The sequence below is a fragment of the Chiloscyllium plagiosum genome, chromosome 13 (assembly GCF_004010195.1).
Source record: "Chiloscyllium plagiosum isolate BGI_BamShark_2017 chromosome 13, ASM401019v2, whole genome shotgun sequence".
Classification (NCBI taxonomy): Eukaryota; Metazoa; Chordata; class Chondrichthyes; order Orectolobiformes; family Hemiscylliidae; genus Chiloscyllium; species Chiloscyllium plagiosum.
Window position 1 is genome coordinate 11,592,449 of NC_057722.1, and position 22,276 is coordinate 11,614,724.

Below are 22,276 nucleotides of genomic sequence, written 5' to 3' on the forward strand. Positions count from 1 at the left end.
ATACCAATATATGCAAAGTATAAAGAGATAAGGTTCTTAAAATGCACTCCTGAAACTGAGCTATATAAATTGAAATGTGGATTACAAAACTAGGGAAGTGGTGTGTAAACTTTATCAATCATTATTTGACCCACAGCTGAGATGATGATTTCCCCTCTGTCAGTGATCCCTCTCACTGAGATTCTCTGGCCCAGCTTCTCACACAATATCGTGGGTAGTTATCATTTCCTGCTGCGCTTGGAAATTCAGCTTTCTCCATGAAACCAATCTATTGGCCTAATGGGTTCTGTTTAGCTGTCAATAAACAACTCTGTGGCAGTATTGAAAATAAATGATCTGGGATGACAGCCAGTATCATCATTGTGCTCACAGGATATGGCGCCTAGACAAAAGGCTTGCAGTCCAGAGGAAATTCTAAATAAAACTTCTAACTTCTGTCTGTGCATACTGATCAACTCTAATGCGGTCTTCTGATCTATCTAACTTCACCCTCATCTAACATCTCTTCATCTCCCGCTCAGTCAGTCGCTCCCCTTTCTATCCTCTCTCAGTTTATCGGGGTGGGTTCTTTACCTAGAGAGTGGTGGGGGCATGGAATGCGCTGCCTGTGGGAGTGGCAGAGTCAGAATCTTTGGTGACCTTTAAGCGGCAATTGGATAGGTACATGGATGGGTGCTTAAGCTAGGACAAATGTTCGGCACAACATCGTGCTTCAAGGAGATGTTGCTGCTCACCCTTCTGCCGCTTCCCACTGGTGAAATATGAAATAACTAACCCCTTGGCATAAGCTTTGGCAGTTTCCAAGAGAACAGATGAGCTATCAACCGAGCCTATGTTGATGTCTAGGAATGCCTGAAATTCCCTTGAGAAATACTCCACAAACTTACTGTCCATGAGAATAAAGGGGTCCATTCGCCAGTACTTTGAATCCACTGTAACATCCTTAATTTTAACCATGAGGTACACTGGAGCATGATCCGAGATGGCAATATTACCAATCGTACAGGATGCCACCAGATTCAGAGTTACCGCAGGGGTCAGAAAAAAATTAGGTTAGTTTGTCCATAAAGTCTCTTGCCTTCTCCGATGTGTCAAAGAGATGCATGGATCCATCTAAGGTGATCTGAAGCACTGCCGGATATCTCAGGGAGTACTGAATCCCAAGCTCCTTCAGTCTTCTCTTGACACCATCATATGATTTTCGTTTCTTGATCACCGCCGCTGAAAAGTCCTGAAAAAACATGATCTTAGACCCCTCGTAAATTAGGGCCTTTGGATCCTTCCCCTGGAGTCTGGAAGCCTCTATGACTCTCTCCTTATCCCGGTAATGATGGAACCGCACCAGGAAAGGACGAAGGCGTTGACCCAGACCTGACCTCCATGCTGCGACCTGGTGAGCCCCCTTTATCTTCAATCCTCTCATGCCAGTCTCCAAGTCAAGGAATTTCGGAAAACAATCTTCAACAAATTCCGTTAGCCACTCATCTTCCTTACCCTCAGGCAGACCGATGATCCGAATGTTTTTTCTCCTGCCCCTGTTTTCAAGATCATCCACTTGGTCACGCAAATTATGAACCTGCGTCTTCAGGGCTTGGATCTCTTCCTTGAATGAACTGGCATCAGCTTCCACCACTGTGACCCTGTGCTCCACCTCATCCGTCCTCTTCTCCAGGTCTCCCAGCTGCTGCTCGTGCTTCTGCAGCATGAAAGAGACTGGAGCCAGCTTCTCTTCAATCTATTTCCCCAACATCTCACGAGATTTCGAGAGCTGGTTCACCAGGTCCTGGAGAGTAATCGGCTCCGAGGCTGCTGCAGGCTGAGCTGCAGGCCCAGCCTCAGATGCTCCTCCTCCCTTTTTAGGCATTTCTGGACAGCTTAAAATACAGATAAGTCAATTTTTAAATGTTTCTTGGGGCTCCACAATCTTTCCAATGCCCCAAAAAATCCTGATGACCTGGGTTGGGCGGGTTAAAGGACCGTCCTGCTCCTGCTGCAAGGCGAAGCTCTGCAGTGTGATCTTCTCAGATCACCGCCATCTTAGATCCCCCGTGTAAACATTGTTTAATTGTTTTCTCTTTCTCTCTTCCTTTCGCTGTTCTTTCTTTCCCTTTTTATAAATTGCAAGGACATTATTCTCAAATGAAGCCTGTTTTAACCTTAAGTCATGAATAACCAACTAAAGCAAAGTTATGTTACATGGAAGCAGAGGTTATTGTTGTGATAGGCAGAGGATGTAATTTGTAATGACCGTCTCAGTCTCAGATTGACCTAACACTGTTTTATCACTACTTTCACAGATTGCTGTCTACTTGGGCAAGAGAGATTTTGTGGATCATGTCACCCACACTGATCCTGTTGGTAAGTATATGTTCTGAAAGAAAACTTGTTTTGCAATACCAAGAGATTCTACACTTTGTATCCATTAAAATCACAATTCTTTGTGCCACTGTAAAAAAAATTGACCGGGTGCTTTTAGGTAGCAAGTATGCACTATCCCATAATGACTATGTTCCTTAATGTTAACAGATAATTTATTCACATAAAATTGACAGGCATGCATCGTAGTTTTCCAGTTTCGTGTTTGTTAGCTGGCATTAGAAAGAACTTACGCCAACTTCTTCCATCTTGATCATTAAAGAAAACACTGTATGTAGCGATATTTAGAAATGTCACTATAGCCATGAGAGGAAAAGCTGATAGGATCAACATAGAGTGGACAGCAAAATGCAGAAAACCATGGACTGTTCAGAGTACAAACAGGGTATCTGGAGCGTCAGTCAAATCAACATTGCTGTCAACTTCATCAGTTTTATTATGGAGATTCTACAGTGAAACAAAAGTTTGGGGGCAGAGCCACGAAGTGCTGCTGAGCCATGAGATTTGCATTGTGAATGATTATGAGCTGAATGTTACAAACAGAGCATTTACATCTGCTAAAAAAATCAACCTGATGTTTCCACTAAAATAACAGACTTTCCTAAATGGACGCTGAGAAAACAAAACTGTTGTGCAGTACACCTTCTGAACAAAGCTCAGGAAAAAGCTGCTGCTATTGACAGTTCAGCAATGCAACTTTATAAAAACAATGTACAACAACAGTAAATTCCAAATACAATATAATTCAATATATTTCGCATTATTACCGTTCCTCAACATAATCCCCCACAATATTATTCTTCCTTAATACAGTACATTCTTCCTTAATACAATATAACCCCTTGCAGACTCTTTAATATAGCCTGAGAGTCTTCCCAAGCCTAGTCACACATGAGGCGCACAAATATATCCCCAGTAACTCTCTCCACAGCTAGATTTTCCTGGAACAGTCTGCTAGCCTATTGCCAGAAGCTATAGCTTGAAGCAACCAGTCCAAATCAAGCATGGCTGACCTGAATAATCCCCTACTCTTATTACTTGCTATGGGGGTATCAGGAGGATTTTGGTCATACAAAGAACAAAGAGCAAAGAAAATTACAGTACAGAAACAAGCCCTTTGGCCCTCCAAACCTGTGCTGATCCAGATCCTCTATCTAAACCCATTACCTATTTTCCAAGGATCTATATCCCTCTGCTCCCTGCCCATTCATGAATCTGTCTCAATACATCTTAAATGACGCTATCACTCCCGCCTCTATCACCTTCGCTGACACCGCATTCCAGGCACCCACCCCCCTCTGCACGAAGAACCTTCCACACATACTTCCCTTAAACTTTTCTCCGCTCACCTTGGACTCATGACCCTTAGTAATTGAGTCCCCTACGCTGGGAAAAGGCTTCTTATTATCCACCCTATCTATAATCTCTCATGATTTTATAAACCTCAATTAGGCCCCCTTCAACCTCTGTCTTTCTAATGGATGTTATGAATGTACCTTCTCTGAGCTCAAACCTGGAGCTCCTGGCTCTGAGCTGTGATACTACCCATTGTGCCACAAGACTTCCCTCCCAATAAAACCCAACCTAAAAATATCAAAATACCATAATTCTAACACAATAGATCTACATATTGCAACCAATATCATATGGTTCCTTTAGAATCCAATCCCAATGCAATTCAACTCCAAAGAAACCTATCCCCAATGTAATCAACGCACATTACAGATCTTTATTGCTATATTTTCCACATCTTCCAAATAAGAAATCTATAAAATTAATCAGGGGAGAAACCTGTTTATTTAGCCTTACTTTTACCAATACTCCGTGAACTTTGTTAATTCCTGATGGGTGTATGCCACCAACTGTGACCTCTGCCACCCATACTGGGTTCTTCATTGATTTGATCAAGGAAACCTGAACAGGCTACTTAGGTAACTGCCTGTGCCTCAGCAAATCAATGAAGTCTTTACATTGCTGCCAGAAGCAACACTGCGTGGACATCACACTCCCTAAAATACAAAACTTCTCTTATTTAATCCACCCCCAAAAAAATCCATCTCATGTAATCCAACTCCAATAATAGTGTACCTCCGATACCACACAACAACCAGGACAGTTTGTTGGCAGTATTGGCAGTTAGTACCATAACACATAACATTTCAAGATTGGTTAATGGGAAGGTTGGTGCTGATTCTACCCAGAATCATAGAGCTAAAGAGAAGCCCCAGGGCTGATGCAGAATGATCTACAGAGTATCTCTGATAGGTTATCTTGTACTGAACTGGATGAATCATAGTGTCCTGAGCTGGTTCATGGGAAAGCTGTTTTTGGAAGAACCAAACAGCATGATCAAGTCTGGTTGCAGTAACTGATCTTATCTGATTTATTTGCAGATGGTGTGCTTGTATTGGACACTGGTTACATTAAGGATAGAAAAGGTGAGAAATCCCACTGTAATGTTGAAAAAAAAATGATTGTCTTGACCATTTGCTCAGACTCTTGCTTTTCTGTAAAGGTTTTGTGTCCTGAGAAATAAGATCAACGGATGTTTATTACTTGAGGGTTAACATAATATTTTTGATCAAAAATAAAACACCTTGCACTTTCAAGTACAGATTATGCTTCATAAACACAGAACCTCTCAGACACAAAACTTCACAAACGCTCAGAGTCCTGACACCAAAACCAAACTTTACTCAGAGAGTAGTAAGGGCGTGGAATGCCCTACCTGCTAATGTAGTCAACTCAGCCACATTAGGGAGATTTAAACAATCCTTAGATAAGCACATGGATGATTTTGGGATAGTGTAGGGGGACGAGCTGAGAATAGTTCACAGGTCGGTGCAACGTCGAGGGCCGAAGAGCCTGTTCTGCGCTATATTGTTCTATGTTCTATTTTCTAAACCCTTATTACATTCACTGAAACCTGTACAAATTGGTCCTTATGTATACAGAATGCTCACACACACACTGACACTCACACACACACTGACACTCACACGCACTGAACTTCACACACACTGTAATCTGACATTCACTAAATCCTCAAACCCTGTACTTTTATTGGTCGATTAAACATGATCAAGCTGTGTTTAAAATAAATTGCTGAAGAACTCTAGCTCATTTCATTTGACTTCCAATAACACATTGATAGCCTTTTGTAACCTGCTCAGATGTACACATAATGACCCATGCATGTGCATTTAAAGACCATATCTCCTGCATGTGCGAGTGAAAATGGACAACATTGAATTGAATAAAACGAAGAACTACAGATGTTGAAGATCTGAAACAAAAACTGGAGAAACTCTGAAGAAGGGTCACTGGACATGAAATGTTAACGGTTTTTTACCCACAGATGTTCTGTTGAATTTCTCTAGCAATTTCTCTTTTTGTTTAACACCATTGAAGTGTTGGGACAGACACTAGTGGCTACATTGTGCGGTCATTTCAAGGTTTCAAAACAAGTACCAACCATGCCAATTTTTCTATGGAACATTCTGCACCCTACTCTCACAATTATTCTTAACACTGATAAATTCCTGAGGTCTATTTTTTACAAACCAGGATGGATATTTTGAACAAGTTTAAGACTCCTGGAAAATATGAACTCAGAGCCTATTAAAGAAGACATTGCAGAAAGCAGAATGGATGGACATTTCAGCAACTTGTAATACATCAATTTTTAAAAAGTCATTCAGTGGAATTAGGAGGACCATGACACTTCCTAATCATATTTGCAATCATACACTGTTCTATATAGTTTATTCTAAGCTTCTCCTGTGTTTCACTGGGGACCACTGCTTGTGTGGTGGTCATTCTGCTATAATGCAACAGTTGTGTTCCTCTGAAACTTCGAGCTATAGAAAGTCACGCTCTGGAAAACCAGACTGTAGATGATCGCTATACCCGTTCATTAGAAAGTTTGCGTTATCCAAGCGGCATCCACAATTTGTCAATCACATTATAGCTAATTCACATTGACAAAACGCACATTATACTAGAACAACCTGTAATTGTCTGCAAATTTCCATTTCTCATCAGATGAACTATCTGTCACAGTGAATGACTGGCCCACTCTAGGTGTGTACATGAAGCCTTGGCCAGGTTGTACTGATCCTTTGGGTCTCTTCAATTAGGTGTGCACCGGCTAGGCCCGATCACAGAGCTGGTTAAGTTTAGACCCCTTGGGAATCTTCAGGCTTGGGCCAGCGTAGTTCTGATCAACTGAAGGCAGGTGTCCTGCATTCCAATCCACCAGCTCAACTGTTTGGCTGACAGTTTTTTTAAGCTTTTATCTGAGGCAAATCTCGTTCCATCCATAGCTGCAACCAGATAACTGACCATTTCCATTTCCAAAAGCTGCACATTCAAGCCACATCTGCTAAAGCCTTCACTGAACACATCCCCAGTAGGAGTGGATGAAGGGATAACCATACTATCATGACTCTTTTTTATTACTCCTTTACAGGATGTGGGTATTTCTGGCAGGGGCCAACATTTACTGCCCATCTCTAATTGCCCTGAGAAGATGGCTGCGAGCTGCCTTCTTCAACCAATGTAGACTTTGGGGTGTAGGGTTAACTACTAGGAAGGAAGTTCTAGGATTCTGAGCCAACGATAATGAAGGAATGCTGATATAGTTCCAAGTCAGGATGGTGTATAGCTTGGAGGGGAACTTACAGGTTGTGATGACCTCATGTATCTTCTTCCTGGCAGTGGTCATGGAATTAAAATTGCTACCTAAAGTGCGCTGGTGAATTTTAAAAAATGCATCTTATAGATGTTACATACTGCTGCTTCTGAGCAGCAGTGGTGAGGAGAATGACTGTTTAAAGTGTTGGTTGGGGTACTGATCAAAAGACTGCTTTGTTCTAATGGTGTCAAGCGTCTGGAGCATTATAGGAGCTAACCCTTTCGAGACTAATAGGGAGTATTCAATCACACTCCTGACTTGTGCCTTGTAGATGGTGTAAAGATGTTGTGGAGACAGGGAGTGAGCTGGTCACTGTAGAATTTCTAACCTCTAACCTGCTCTTGTAGCCACTGTATTTAAATAGTCAGCTGAGTTCAATTTCTGTCCAGTAATGGCCCCCAGATGGTAGATAGTGAGGATTTAGTGATGGTAATGCCAAAGGCTATCAAAGGCAATGGTTAGGGTTAGCTGTCTCTGTTGGAGATGGCACTGCCTGTGGGCATGAATGTTATTTGCTACTTAACCGCCCAACCCTGGATATTGTCCAGCTGTTCCTATATATGGACAAAGGCTGCTTCAGTATTTGAGGAGTGACAAATGGTGCTGGACATTGTGCAAACATCCCCACTTTGATCTTTTGATGGAGGGAAGGTGAAAATGTTTGAACTTAGGACACTCCCGTGAGGACTGTCCGTAGTAATGTTCTGGGGCTGAGAAATTGGCCTTCAACAACCACAACCATCTTCCTTTATGCTAGGAATAACTCCAACGGGTGAAGAGGTTTCCTGTTGATTCTCATTGACCCATTTGCTGGGGCTTCTTGATGCCATACTTTGTTATATGTGGACACATACTGTAATGAGGTCAGGAGCTGAATGATCCTGTCAAAACACAAACTGGGCATCAGTGAGCAAGTTATTGTTGAGTAAGTACTGCTGAATAACACTGTTAATGATCATTTCCATCACTTTACTTAGGATCGAGAGTAGACTGATAGGGCTGTAATCGGCCAGGTTGGTTTGGGCAATTTACGACATGGTTGGGTATATGCCAGTTATAGCTGTACCAGGGTCACAAGTCTTCAGTACTATTGCTTGAAAGTTGTCAGGTCCCATAGTTTTTGCAATGTACAGTGCTTCCAACTGTTTCTTGATATCACTTGAAGTGACTCAAATTGGCAGAATCATAACAATTCCATAATGGTAGGGACCTTTAGAGGAGGCCGAGATGGAGCATTCACTCGGCACTTCTAGCTGAAGGTGGGTGAAAATACTTCAGCCTTATGTTTTGCATGATGTTCTGTGCTCCCCCATCATTGAGGATGGGGTTTTTTTGGAGTCTCATCTGACGGTGAGTTTTCAATTGTCCATCACCATTCACAATTGAATGAGGCAGGACTGCAGCTCTTTAATCACTGTAGGATCGCTTAGCTCTGTCTACTATGTGCTGCTGTGCTGCTTTGCACACAAGTAGTCCTGTGTGACATATTCTCTAGGTTGACACCTCATTTTTAGGTTTTCCTGATGCTGCTTGTAGCATGCCTACCTGAGCTCCCTATTGAAGAAGGCTTGATCTCCCATCATAATGGTAATGGTAGACAGAGGGGGATGCAGTGCACTACAATTCTGCTGCTGATGGCCTATAGTGCCTCACTGATGTCCAGCTTTACCTTGCTAGATCTATGCCAGGAATTTTCGAAAGATGTACAAGATGTTGATCCTCAAGCAGAAAGAATTAATGGGAGTGCTGAAATGAAGAAGAGGAAGCAGTAGGTCTGAAACCTTGATCTGTCTGCCATGAGCCAAATAACAAATAGTAACTAATTGAGCTGAATACATGTCTCCTGTGAGAAATCCTTCCATAGAGGAGGATTAATGAAATGTCATGTAAAACAAGTTGCAGAACTATATGGAACATTATTCACTGCTGACATTTAGTGACAATTATTTCATACAAACGTATGAATTAGGAGCAGTGTAGGATATCTGGCCCTTTGGCTGTTCTGCCACTCAATAAGATTGTGACTGATCTGATTATTCCTCATTCCTGCCTACTCCCAATACCCTTTAGTTCCACTTGCTTATTAAAGAAAACTGATATTTTCTGCCTTAAAAATATTCAGAGCCTGTTCCTACCACAATTGAGGAAGAGAGTGCAAAAGATTCAAAACTCTCTGTGAGAAAAAGTTTCTCCTCATCTCTGTCTTAAATGGGTAACCACTTAATGTGAAACAGTGATTCCTAGTTCTAGATTTTCCCAGTAGATAAAATACCCTTTCTATATTCAACTTATCAAGATGCCTAGATCTTTTTCTCAATCAAATCCCTCCTACACTTCTAAGCTCCAGCTAACTTGTATCTGTCCTCTCAGACAGTCCACCTAATTCATTCATATATAAAAGCTCTCTGAACTGCTTCCAATTCATTTACATTCTTCCTTCAATAGGAAACTTAATATTTTACACAGTACTCCAGATGTAGTCTCTACAATGCCCTGTATATTTCATTCTCCCTACAATAAAATAACAATGGTGTATTGGATTTCCAGCTTACTTGTTGCACTTGCATACTTATCTTTTGTGATTCATGTACTAGGGCACTCAGATCACTCTGCACCTTAAGGCTCTGCAATCTCTCACCCTTTAGATAATATGCTTCATTTTTATCCATCAAGTCAAAATGAATCATTTCACTTTTTCCAACATTATGCTCCATTTGCCAACTTTGCCCATTCAGTTGACCTATTTATGTTACTTTGTAATTCCCAAGTTCTTAAAATAACTTTATGATCTCTGTGTCATTTCTGGACTATTCAGTGTTTTGCAGACTACTCTGTGCATTCCGCTATGGGCGTGAGGATATAGATGTTTGTGGGTTAAAGTTCAGAAGAGATTTATATGAGTCCACTGTGCAAGTCTATCCACCTCCATCAGGAGAAAAAGCTAAAGCCCAAACCAAGTTGCAGGAGCGTTTGGAAAGGAAGTTTGGAGATAAAGCTTATCCATTCTACTTTCAGGTACTTACATTGAACCACTGCTGTACTTGTAACCGGGGAGGAGCTAGCAAGCTATCTGATTATTTGTGAAGCTTGTAATAATCTGATATCACTACTTTTCAATTACACAATCTTCAATGGCTCCTATTGTCATTCAAAGTTGTGATTTTGTGAAAATGAATGGAGCTGTTGCTGGAGCCATATGCAACTCCTGCCTGCCAATAAACTGGCGATATGGTGAGAGAATTATTTTGTTACTGGACTGGCAATCCAGTGGCTTGATGTACGGTTAGAGACGATTCAGTCCGAAGATGTGCAGGTTAGGTAGATTAGCCATAGGAAATGCAGGGTTACAGGGATAGAGTAGGGGGTGGGTCTATGTAGGATGCTGTATGGAGGGTTGGTGTGGACTCAATGGGCTAAATAACCCGCTTCCACTACTTTCACTACAAGTTGAAATCATGACAACTGGGGAACTTATATTCAAGTGAACAAAATCTCTGGAATAAATTGTTACCATCTGCAATGGTAACTATGACACAACCGCAGTGTGATATAAATCTGTTTGATTCAGTAATTCCTTCAGGAATTAAAGACTTTACACAGCCTGTGCTACACGTGACCTCCAATCCCTGGACTATGGTTTACTGTTGTACTCTGCTATGGCACAGACACAGTGTGCTGAATGGCCTTCTTCACCCTGCAAAATCTTGTTATATAAATCTTTCCACATTTAAAGAATTGCCGCTATGCACTGAAGGAAAATTAGCTAGTGTGATTACAGCATACCACTCACTTGAAGCAGGGCTATATCGACAGCAAGCATACATGTGTAAGACGATAGTAGTGGAAATGTTTCTTTACAGAGAGACTTTTGTATTTGAATCACCCATTTCATTGTCAGTTACAATCAACAGGAGATATAGGATTAATAATGGGGCTACCCTAGGCAATGTAAGATATTGAGATACACCCTGAATTGTAAAGTAAGCACCAGACTTGTCCAGTGCGATCATGTGATCATTTATAATCCATGGGAGAGTTAAATTGGAGTGATATCCCCTTTTTCTTTGTTATCCACGGAAAATCTGTGCCCCTATCCACTAAGGATAATGAGCAGTTGGTGTATTGCAGCTTATTTTTCTTAGGTTTGTGTTGCATCAAAATGAGGTCTCAACCCAAAAGTGTTCATGCTTTCTATTTCTCCTTTGACAGTTCCCGGACTATCTCCCCTGTTCCGTAACCTTGCAGCTGGGTGCCAATGAAATTGACAAGGTGAGAGCTTTCAGGTGCTGCGTGGGCTCAAGGGGTGTCTGACAAGAATGGATGTCTTCAGGATCTGGAACACTGGCTCAGTACAGAAACCATGGGCAGTGTATTAAGGCCAAGCCCAAATGTTGCTACCCTCTGCCCATAAGACTAACCTAGAAGGTGTTGAAAAAGTTTAAGGTTTTCAGACAGTGACAAATGACCACTTTGGCAGAACCTAAACCTATGTTTGCAGTCAAACTCAGCAACACTATTTTGGTAAGACAGTAAGTAAAATTGTAAAGTCTCCCTCAAAAAGAGCCATGAGAGGGTATACAGTAGTCAGATCAGGAGTCACCTTGAACTGCTTACCAGTGGGTGTTCTGGGCTGGTGTCAGGGCAGCACTTGTTTTAGTAGAGATTCTTCTGCTCCTCAGAAAAGCTCATTGCCAAACCTCAGAATTTTCTTAAATAGTATTTATTAAAAACATTTGGCATGTGTCCAGTGATATGATCAGCACCCAAGAAAGGGGATCTAATTTGTTACGGTACTGCATGGAATACCCCAAATCATTAAGTTCCTGCATGAGGAAGGTGAGAACTGGCTCCCCTTGCTTATTCACCCACTTCCCTAGTTAGTCACAACAATGTTCATTTAATAAGGATCCTTTCAATTCAGAATCACTTTCTCCCTGACCCAAGTGAATTTTAGGTTCAAAAGGAGCCAATTTAACCAGGTTTTCTTAAATTAACAAAAAGACAGTTCATTAATTCCCAATTTATTTTATTCACTCATGGGCATTACTATCTGGCCAGTATTTATTGCCTGTTCTGAGTTGCCCTTGAGAAGATGGTGGTCAGCTGCCTACTTGAACCATTGTAGCTCATGTGCTGTGGACCCATATTGTCATTTAGGGTGGAAAATCCAGAATTTTGACTCAGCGACAGCAATGGAATACTGATATATTTCAGGGTCAGGATGGGAGTTGGGTGGAGAGGTTTGAGGTTGTAATTTTCCCTATATCTGCTGCCTTTGTCCTTCTTGATGGAAGTGATTGTAGGTTTGTAAGGTGCTGTCTAAGGTGTTTTGGTGAATTTCTGCAGCGCATCTTGTCAATGATACACATTGATGCTACTGAGCGTCAGTGGTGTTGAGATACAGGCAGAGAAAATAGCATTTCACACAAACAGTACATGAACTTTGTATATGCACAATGTCTTCTAATATATATAACATGTACTGTTTGTCCACAGTTTAAGTGAGACCTCTATTGAAGTTAACCTTACTCCATGAAACTCACACACCACTGATTGCTAAATCCCCATATTTATCCAATTGACTGACATCCAATTAACTCTGAATTAATATATCCCATCATTTGTTTCCTGATTTTATTTGGCCGCAGGCATTCCTTCAGATCATGTTAGATTCTAATGATACACCCAGAGTATAAATAAAAGGTGAGGCTAAAATGATAAAGTATGTATATTTGGCTCAGTTTCTGAATTGTTCATGAAGAGCAAAAAGAAGTTGTGGTCATTATTGAATGGTGCTGGTAGGGTGATGTTGGCATTTGATTTGTTAGTTTCGACATTCTTAGTTTTGCAGTTCTGACTCCTATTGACAGTGATAGAATTGCAGCACTCAGAATGTCCTTTCTTTTACCTGCAACACAGGGTGTTTAAAATAGTTACTCTTAAAGCTATGGCCCTAACAACATTTCAGTCCGCATACTGGAATATGTAGCTAAAGCTTACACACAGAAGTTAGGCTTTCAGTCAGTTTTTAACAAGTTTTGTATATTCCTGGAGGGGAATGAGGTGACTAACTGCTGAGCGGGGGAGTAGTCAGTCCCTTGTTATCTACTCTTATTAAACCTCTCCCTATTTGAAGCTTCTCTGATTGTTTTACAGGTGCAACGTTTCATGAGCTTCATAAAGGATTTTGTCAGTCTGTCAACGAATTTATATCCACAGATTGGCTCTCTTTTTTATAACTGTCCTCTTTTTAAAAATACCCCTTTTTGGAAATAAAAGTTAAAAATGTCTATAAATACTTTGTGTTCTAATATAGGATCATAACACTAGAGTTGCACTGGTTTCAACCTTCTAGCCTATGTCTGCTGAGGTCATAGTGCATTTCCAGAGATGATTCTGCATATCATTAGACCCCTATCTCCACAGCACTGACAAAGCTTGAAGGAGGCTATGTTAATCCATGCTGCACTGTTGATGCATTGGGTCAGAAGCAGCCCATGTGCTATTCAGCTATCAGCATGTAATCATAACATTGAAAAAAGATTGGATGGTGCTAACTTATGAACAGCTTTGTATCTGAAACAGCTCCACCCCAACATGACACTGAATATTCAAAACCAACTAAAGTGACTCACAACATCTCATAAGGCAATCTCACTTTGCACCTCAATTCTACACAATATAGAAATATTGTTGAATGTGTCTGTGCTGACTCAAGTGATTAATTGACAAACTAAACGCTGTTGATCTCAAGATAATGAATCCTGGCAGTTTAGGACACTGATTTTCCCCAGTGATGTCATGAGAAAGAAGCACCACATAGAGTAAAACTAATCAGGGCAGGCAAAGATTAACCCCAGATCTATGCTAGGATACCACTTGGGCTGTTGCAATTGGTCTCAATTTTAGAAGAAAGGAATAGATTGTCTAGCTCCCTTCCTCGGCAGTGACTTTGATGGGACGTTCATTTTTGTGTTTACTGATGAGAAACTTTGCATAGTAACTCTCCCAGTTTGCACAGAGGAGTAGCACTTGGTTAAAGTACTAAACAGAAGCTAGCAAGCCTCATTGTTTTATTTTTTAAAAAAATAATGGCTTTAAAAATAAAAGTGGGATGAAATCGAAATTAATGGTAAATGGGTAAAGACTCTGATACAATTTCTTCAGTTGAAAGTTCTTTGTTTTATGCTCAGGATTTTGTCACATCATATAATGTGGTCATCAGTATAAATGTATTTGTCTGTTGGCAACAAAAAGAAAGTTTATGGCTACATTTAGGGGCCCAATTTCCTTCTTTGCTAATGGGACTCCTATTGTTTTCAGGTAGAGGGTAAAGGTGATTGGAATTGGTGGTTGAGGAAGGTGGTGAATGTAAGACGTGTTACATCGGGGATTCCTCCCTTTTTGTAGCACATGGAGAATTGAGGGTAAGTGATTAGACTATTTAAGTCTAAAAAGATGGCACTAGTGTTGATAAAACATGGCACTAGAGAAAGCATGGTGGAGGGTGTGTTGCTGGAAAAGCACAGCAGGTCAGGCAGCATCCGAGGAGCAGGAGAATCGACCAGAGCTCTTCATCAGGAAGCCTTTCATCATCCGGGCTCTGGCCCGAAACATCGATCCTTCAGCTCTTTGGATACTGCCTGACCTGCTATGCTTTTCCAGCAACACACTCTCAACTCTGATCTCCAGCATCTGCAGACCTCCCTTTCTCCCACTAGAGAAAGCACAGCAGGTCAGGCAGCATCCGAGGATCAACAAAGTCGATGTTTCGGGCAGTACCCTTCTTCAGGACTGAAGACCAAAAAGTCAATTCTCTTACTCCTCAGATGTTGCCTAACCTGCTGTGCCTTCTCTAGTGCCATGCTTTACAACTCTGACTCTACAACATTTACAGTCTTACTTTCACCTAAACGATCGCACAACTAAATGGTGTAACTGGTCCCCTCTTTAAGTGCAGGACAGTTTGATTTGGCTTAATCTCCAACAGAAGTAGGTTGGAGCATTAGGCTATTATGCTCCATTCTCAGGTTTGTTCAGGAAATGAAAGTGTAGTCAGCCCTGGTCCAATACTGTGTATGCAGTACATGTTTAAAGGTCAGAACATTACCATCAATTGCTTGAATTTGCTCTAGCCACATGTAGGTGGAAATTACCGTTAGCTTGCCCTTGATTCTCCTCCACCCACCATCTTTTTCCTTGTTCTTGGAGACTCATCTGTGTTGGGGAAACAAACAAGTCCTGCTTATACTCATTGGTTGAATTCAGTACCATTGCTTGGCTTCAGAATGAGTAGGTTTTGTCCTTTGGAAGTTTTAACAGTAGAATGTTACCTTTCAATCCTATTATATATGTGACTTGGGAGAGTTTCTCTACTCTTTCCACAGTGTTGTGGGGTGGACTTTCAAATATTGGCATTCTGTGCAAAGACTCTCAGCATCGATGAGAAAATCTCTAAAAGGTAAGTGCACATTTGTCTGAACCTGGAAAGTAATTAATATTGCTGCCTTTCTTGACACATAATCAGGTGGAAAGTAAGTGAGCTGGGATCACTCACACAGCCCTGTAATGTAACAGTGTGTGATGTGGCTTCTTGGGTCAAACACCACTGTCAGTATGATATGGTCTGAATGCTGCCTTGCATGTTAACTGATGTAACATCTACCAAAAACACTGGATTCTTGGTGATTCAGATGTCTTGAAGTTAATGAGCAACAGGAACTGTTTAAACTGCCACAAAATCTGAGACTTACACCTAGTCTGGCTTGTGTACTTACTAATGTTACTGTACATTACATGAAAGCAACGCTGACACGGCTGACAGACTAACTGCAGACTGTACTGACTCTATTGCACTGTAATTAATGAAGGTGAAATGAGAATCTTTATCCTGGAGCATCACATGTTGTGATGTCATCTAGCTGGCTTGAAGGTGGACTGTTTTTCTGGAATCTATAATACGACAGTGTGCACCCAGTCAGTTTGCTAATGCACACAGTCTGCTAATCCACTTGAACAGACAAGTAAGGGATAAGCACATGTGTGGGCACAATAAATCTCTACATTAGATCCATTTGCAAATGTATGCCATCTCATCCACTCATAGGGGTACTTCATTGGCTGATATCTGCATAACATGTTGCTTTAAAAGAACAACAGAGGATTGCATTCCAGTTCAAATACAATTACATTGCTAAAATATCTACCTGATCACAATTATTCATATCCTCAATGTTTTTCTTCCCCCAGGAGTTCCGTGTCAATGGTTATCCGTAAAGTACAGTATGCTCCTGATAAACCAATTTTTCAGCCAGTGGCTAAAACGACCCGACAATTCCTCATGTCAGATAAACCTCTCCACCTGGAAGCATCACTGAACAAAGAGGTGAGTGTTTGGCAAACCATGTTCTACCCTCAGAAATGCAGATGGCCAACAGAGATCTATAAATCAATGAGAGGACCTGCTTGTCTAAATGACCAGCAGGTTTGGAGATAGGCTTCATCTTCCTGCTCACGTAGATGTAAGAGATCACATGATAGTATTCAAAGGAGAACAGAGGGGGATTTTGGTATTCTGAGCCGTACTTCTCTCTCAGCTGATTCTGCTGTTTGTGGAAGCCTGCTGTGTGTAATTTGGTTACCTCATTTGTGCACATAACACCAATTGAAAAGTAATGGCTTTCAAATTGCTTTGGAATGAATACAGACATGTTAGGTGATAGATATAGAGTCATACAGCATGGAAACGGACCCTTCAGCCCAACTCACACAGGCCGATCAAATTACCCAAACTTAACTAGTCCCACTTGCCTGCGTTCAACCCATATCCCTCTAAACCTTTCCCATTCACGTACCTTTCCAAATGTTGTAACTGCATCTGCATCAACCACTTCGTCCATCTATGAATATGAAAAAGTTTCCCCTCAGGGCTCTTTTAACTCTTTCTCCTCTCACCTTAAAAATACACCCCCTCATTTTGAACTCCCCCATCCAAGGGAAAAGACCTTTGCTATTCACCTTATTTATGTCCCACGAGATTTTATAAACTTCTACAAGGTTACCCCTCAACATTCTACACTTCAGTGAATAAAGTCTCAGCCTATCCAGCTTCTCCTTATAACTCAAACCCTCCAGTCCCTGCAATGTATTTGCTCACTTTTTAAGCCGATAGGGTCAGATCTATTTCTGGAATGAAATCCATGGCGTCTGCAAAATATTCAAGTTAGCAAGGACTTTATAAAATATTTGAAAGACTAGCTATTTGTTTTAGGTATAGTCAGTTCCTCTGCTTTAACTGCTCAGAAGTAGTTTATAGATCTGATAATGAAGAGGGACAGGATGCCAACAATACTGACTGAATCTAAAACATTTGGCTTAGCTCTCTGAAGCAGTCACCGTGCTTGGGAGCTGCCTGTTAGGGCTCATTCAGTGCTGTTGTTACTAAGATAATGTCCTATCACAAAAATGGTCACACCACCATCTGACATAATCAACTCCAAGTTCCCTGACAATTGAACATACAATGATTGTTGATCATTAAAATCACATCCCAGTCCCTAACTCCTCAAAATGAAGGACTGAGTAACACAGTCACTTTCCATGCTTCAACATTGAAAGAAGCAGAGGATGAAGCAAAGGAAATGAAAGGCTAATAAGACACCATTTAAAGAAGTGGTGAAGTTAATCCTGAGTTTGTTACTGAAAGTTAACTCATGATTGTAGTAGAAAAACATGCAAAAGTGAGGACTGAAGATGCTGGAGATTAGAGTCGAGAGTGTGGTGCTGGAAAAGCACAACAGGTCAAGCAGCATCCGAGGAGCAGGAGAAGAGCTTTTTCCCAAACCATCATCTCTCCTGATGTGCTTTTCCAGCACCACACTCTCAGCAGAAAAACGTGCAGCTACAAGCTGGTAATATGTACAATCAGGATGGATGTCAAGTTCTTCACAGGGAGAAGGATCAGTGGCTGGAATGCACCCTTTCTGAAATAGTGGGAACAACATTCTAGCATTATTCATTCTTAATGAAGGCAGGATTGCATATTGTGATGGAAGGATAAATTAAATGATCCAAAATATAGTCTTTGAAAAATATTGTCTTCACTTGAAATGCACTGTCTTATAGATCTATTACCATGGTGAACCAGTTGAAGTCACTGTTGAGGTGATCAACCATTCCACCAAAACTGTGAAGAAGGTGAAAATAACAGGTACGAAGATAGGACCAAAGGGTTTCTTTTTAGGTCTTTCATGGGACATAGACATTGCTGGTAAATCAACGATTTAAGAGAAGGTGATAGCGAGCCAACGTTTTGAACCAATGTAGTCCGTGCAGCAAAGTTACACCTACAGTGCTACTAGGGCTTTGACCAAGTGGCAATGTAAGAATGGTGATATGATTATGAGTTGGGATGGTGTGGGACTTGGATGGAAGCTTCCAAGTGCTGCTACCTTTATACTTTTAGAAGGTAGAAGTTGAGGGTTCAGGAACTGCTGCTGGAGAAGCATTGACAAGTTGCTGGAGTGCATCTTTTAGATGGTGCACACTATTGTTCATTCTTTCTTCATTGTGTGAAATGTTTTTGTTCCTGAACAGCATGCTGTATCTTTGAATCATTCAGAGATTTCTAACTGTACTGTCTTTGCCTTCAGCTGATCAGGTTGCATCAGTGGTTCTGTACTCACATGACAAATACAGCCAGGCGGTGGCTGCTAAGGAAGTGGAGTAAGTCAGACATCCTGTTCATTTTGGAGCCCTGTTCTATTATAGTTTCCTAGCAACCAGTACCAGCAAGATAAGCTTCAATTGCTCAGTATGTGACGTCACATTTCTTAAATAAAAGTAACTGGTGAAGATCCCAGTCCAGTTCCCAGCAGTTTAACTGACCGAACACAAAAATAAACGCACACATTACCAAAAGTGACAGAGTTACATTTTGATGAAATCTGCAGGTTTCTGGCCATCAACCGGTGAAGGGTGTTCGGTATAATTCTTATCCTTAGTAATGACAGACTTGAAGATCTGGAGACAATAATATGTCTGCCCATTAACTTCAATTATTCATGTTTCAAAAGTTCATATTAAGACCACATTCTGAGTTGAATACACGATGCTACTTTATTGTAGTTGAGTTTTAGCTTTGTCAGATGCTTTATGACATTTAGTTGTTGGACATATAATTGTGTTCTCATCAAAATCCTCTTCCTATGACATCTCAGTAATATTTGTCTTAGTGCAACTTTTCTCATGCTTCTGCCTCTGGAGTCATTGTGATCAGAAAGTGAAAACCTGGAGTTTCCACTGGGGATGCTATTAGGAAAGCATAAATGGATTATTCTGGACATTATACCAGAGTGCGGAGGTGAAGTAATACCTATGTTTTCACTCCAAATTATTTGCATAAACCCTAAGCTAAAATCTCTTCAAATCAGTGCAATTGGACAGCCTTATCGGTCGTAGAGGAAGTTGAGGATTCAAGATTACAAAATTAGACTAATTTAACTGATAATTGCGTCAAGTAATTGCTGCAACAGACCTGTTTGTGATTTCAATTAACTGTTGATCACAAATTAATCCAAATTAAATGTGACATTGGTATAAAAAACAGACCTAGTTATTGAGTCATACAGCACAGAAACAGGCCCTTCAGCCTCCAATGTCTATGCTTATCAACAAACATCAAACTACACTAATCCTATTTGATTGTTCTTTGTCCATAGCCCACAATGTCCAACCATTTTAAGCGCTCATCGATATCCTTCTTACATATTGTGAGAATATCTGCCTCAGCCACCCTCCCTCAGGCAGCATATTCCATATTTTTACCACTCTCTGGGTGAAAACAATTTTCTCAGATTTCCATTTACTCCCGACCTTAACCTTATGCCCAAAAGTTTTGGACATGTTCTGCCATGGGGAAGAGATTCTCACAATCTACTCTCTCTATTCCTCTAACAATTTTGTATGTCTCAAACAGATCCTCCTTCACCTTCCTCTGCTCCAGTAAAAACAAACCCAGTCTATATAATCTCTCTTCATAACTGAGACTTGCGTGCAATTCTGGTCTCCTCAGAAAAATGTTGTGAAACTTGAAAAGGTTCAGAAAAGATTTACAAGGATGATGTCAGGGCCGGAGGATTTGAGCTACAGGGAGAGGCTGAACAGGCTGGTGCTGTTTTCCCTGGAGTGTCGGGGACTGAGGGGTGACCTTATAGAGGTTTACAAAATTATGAGGGGCATGGATAGGATAAATAGACAGGATAAATAGACAAAGTCTTTTCCCTGGGGTCAGGGAGTCCAGAACTACAGGGCATAGGTTTAGTTTGAGAGAGGAAAGGTATGAAAGAGACCTAAGGGGCAACTTTTTCACGCAGAAGGTGGTACGTGTATGGAATGAGCTGCAGAGGAAGTGGTGGAGGCTGGTACAATTGCAACATTTAAGAGGCATTTGGATGGGTGTATGAATAGGAAGGGTTTGGAGGGAAATGGGCCAGGTGCTGGCAGGTGGGACGAGATTGGGTTGGGATATCTGGTCGTCACGGACAGGTTGGACCGAAGGGTCTGTTTCCGTGCTGTACATCTCTATGATTCTATGATTCTATGATAACATCCTGGTGAATCTCCTCTGCACCTCTCCAGTGCAATCACGTCCTTCTGATAGTGTGCCAACCAGAACTGCACACAGTATTCCATCTGTCACCTAACCAATGTTTTATCAAGTTGTAACAAGACTTCCTTACTCCTATATGCTCTGCCCCAGCTGCTGAAGGCAAGCAATCCATATGCCTCCTTCACCATCTTGTCTACCTGTGCTGACACCTTCAGGGATTTGTGGACTGGTACACCAAAGTCCTTTTGTTTCTCAGTATTCCCTTGGGATCTACCATTCATTGTGTATGTCCCTTTCTTATTAGACATCCCAAAATGCATCACCTTACACTGATCAGGCTTAAATTCAATCATACAAAGTGCTGCCCAATTTACCAGCTGATCAATATCAGACTGTAGCCAGAGACCACCCTCCTCACTACAACAATACCATCATTTCTTGTGACATTTGAAAACTTATCACTTATACCTTCTACATTTACATCCAATTTGTTAATGTGCATAACAAACAGCAAGGATCCCAGCACCGATCCCTGTGGTACACCACTGGTCACAGGCTTCCAATCAAAAAATCAACCTTTCAAATCACTCTCTGCCTCCTATTTGTAAGCTAAGTTTGGACTGAGTTTGCCAACTTGCCTTGCATCTTTTGGACCAGCCTTCCATGTGGGACAAGGTCCCACAGTCAAAGGCCTTGCATGTCGACGTCATCAACTGCACAACCTTCATCAGCTAAATTAGTCATCTGATCAAAAAACTCAGTTAAATTAGTCAGATAGGATCTTCTTCGAACAAGTCTGTGCTGACTAGCCCTGCCTTTCCAAATGTTGATAATCCTGTCCCTCAGAATTTTTTCCAATAACTTCCCCGTGACTGACATCAAGCTAATTGGTCTGTAATGACTTGGCCTATCCCGGCTGCCCTTCTTGAACAAAGAAACCACATTAACTAACCTCCGGTCATTTGGTACTTCACCCTTGGGCAGCGAAGTATTAAAAAGCTCCACCAGGGCCTCAGAAAGTTCCTCCCTTGACTCCTTAATTGAGGTTTCAATTGATTGCTTTAATAAAAGCAAAATACTGTAGATGCTTGAGATCTAAATTAAAGTAGAAACGTGTTGGAGAAACTCAGCCAATCTTTCAGTATCTAGGGAGAGACACAGAGGGTTAATGTTTACAATCTAATATGTTTCTTCCCTGGGTGATGTTGCTGAGTTTCTCTAGTATATTCTGTTTTTGTTTGCATGAACGGCTGGTCACTGCAATTGTAGGTTAGCAACTCTAGATCAAAGTATCCGTGCATCTGGAATACTGTTGGCAATATGGGAAACTGCTGAATGAGAACTATCAGCTGAAACAAACCATACCAACCTGAGCCATGGCCAGTTATGAGATTACTTTGAATTGACTTTTGAACCACTATAGATATTTTTCAAAACCTTTAAGGACTGATTTAAATTAAGCTTGAAATTTCTCAAGATGTTCCACCCTGATTGGAAGCTCCAGATTGGAATGTTTCACTGTTATTTGCTGACGTACTGCCTGGACTTGAGGTGCATCTGTGTCATATTCCATATGTGTTCATGTGTGTATTGAC

At 41.1% G+C, this 22,276-nt stretch overlaps 1 protein-coding gene across 1 annotated transcript in view; it reads left to right on the plus strand.

The window, feature by feature from the left end:
- Window positions 1-22,276, plus strand: part of LOC122555759 (S-arrestin-like) — a 39,531-nt gene that overhangs the window by 11,255 nt on the left and 6,000 nt on the right. The window contains exons 3-10 of the mRNA XM_043701867.1: window positions 2,298-2,358; window positions 4,770-4,814; window positions 9,888-10,087; window positions 11,282-11,341; window positions 15,460-15,533; window positions 16,322-16,457; window positions 18,197-18,281; window positions 18,724-18,796. Coding sequence (XP_043557802.1) covers window positions 2,298-2,358; window positions 4,770-4,814; window positions 9,888-10,087; window positions 11,282-11,341; window positions 15,460-15,533; window positions 16,322-16,457; window positions 18,197-18,281; window positions 18,724-18,796 — 734 coding nt within the window. The remainder of the gene's footprint in view (window positions 1-2,297; window positions 2,359-4,769; window positions 4,815-9,887; window positions 10,088-11,281; window positions 11,342-15,459; window positions 15,534-16,321; window positions 16,458-18,196; window positions 18,282-18,723; window positions 18,797-22,276) is intronic.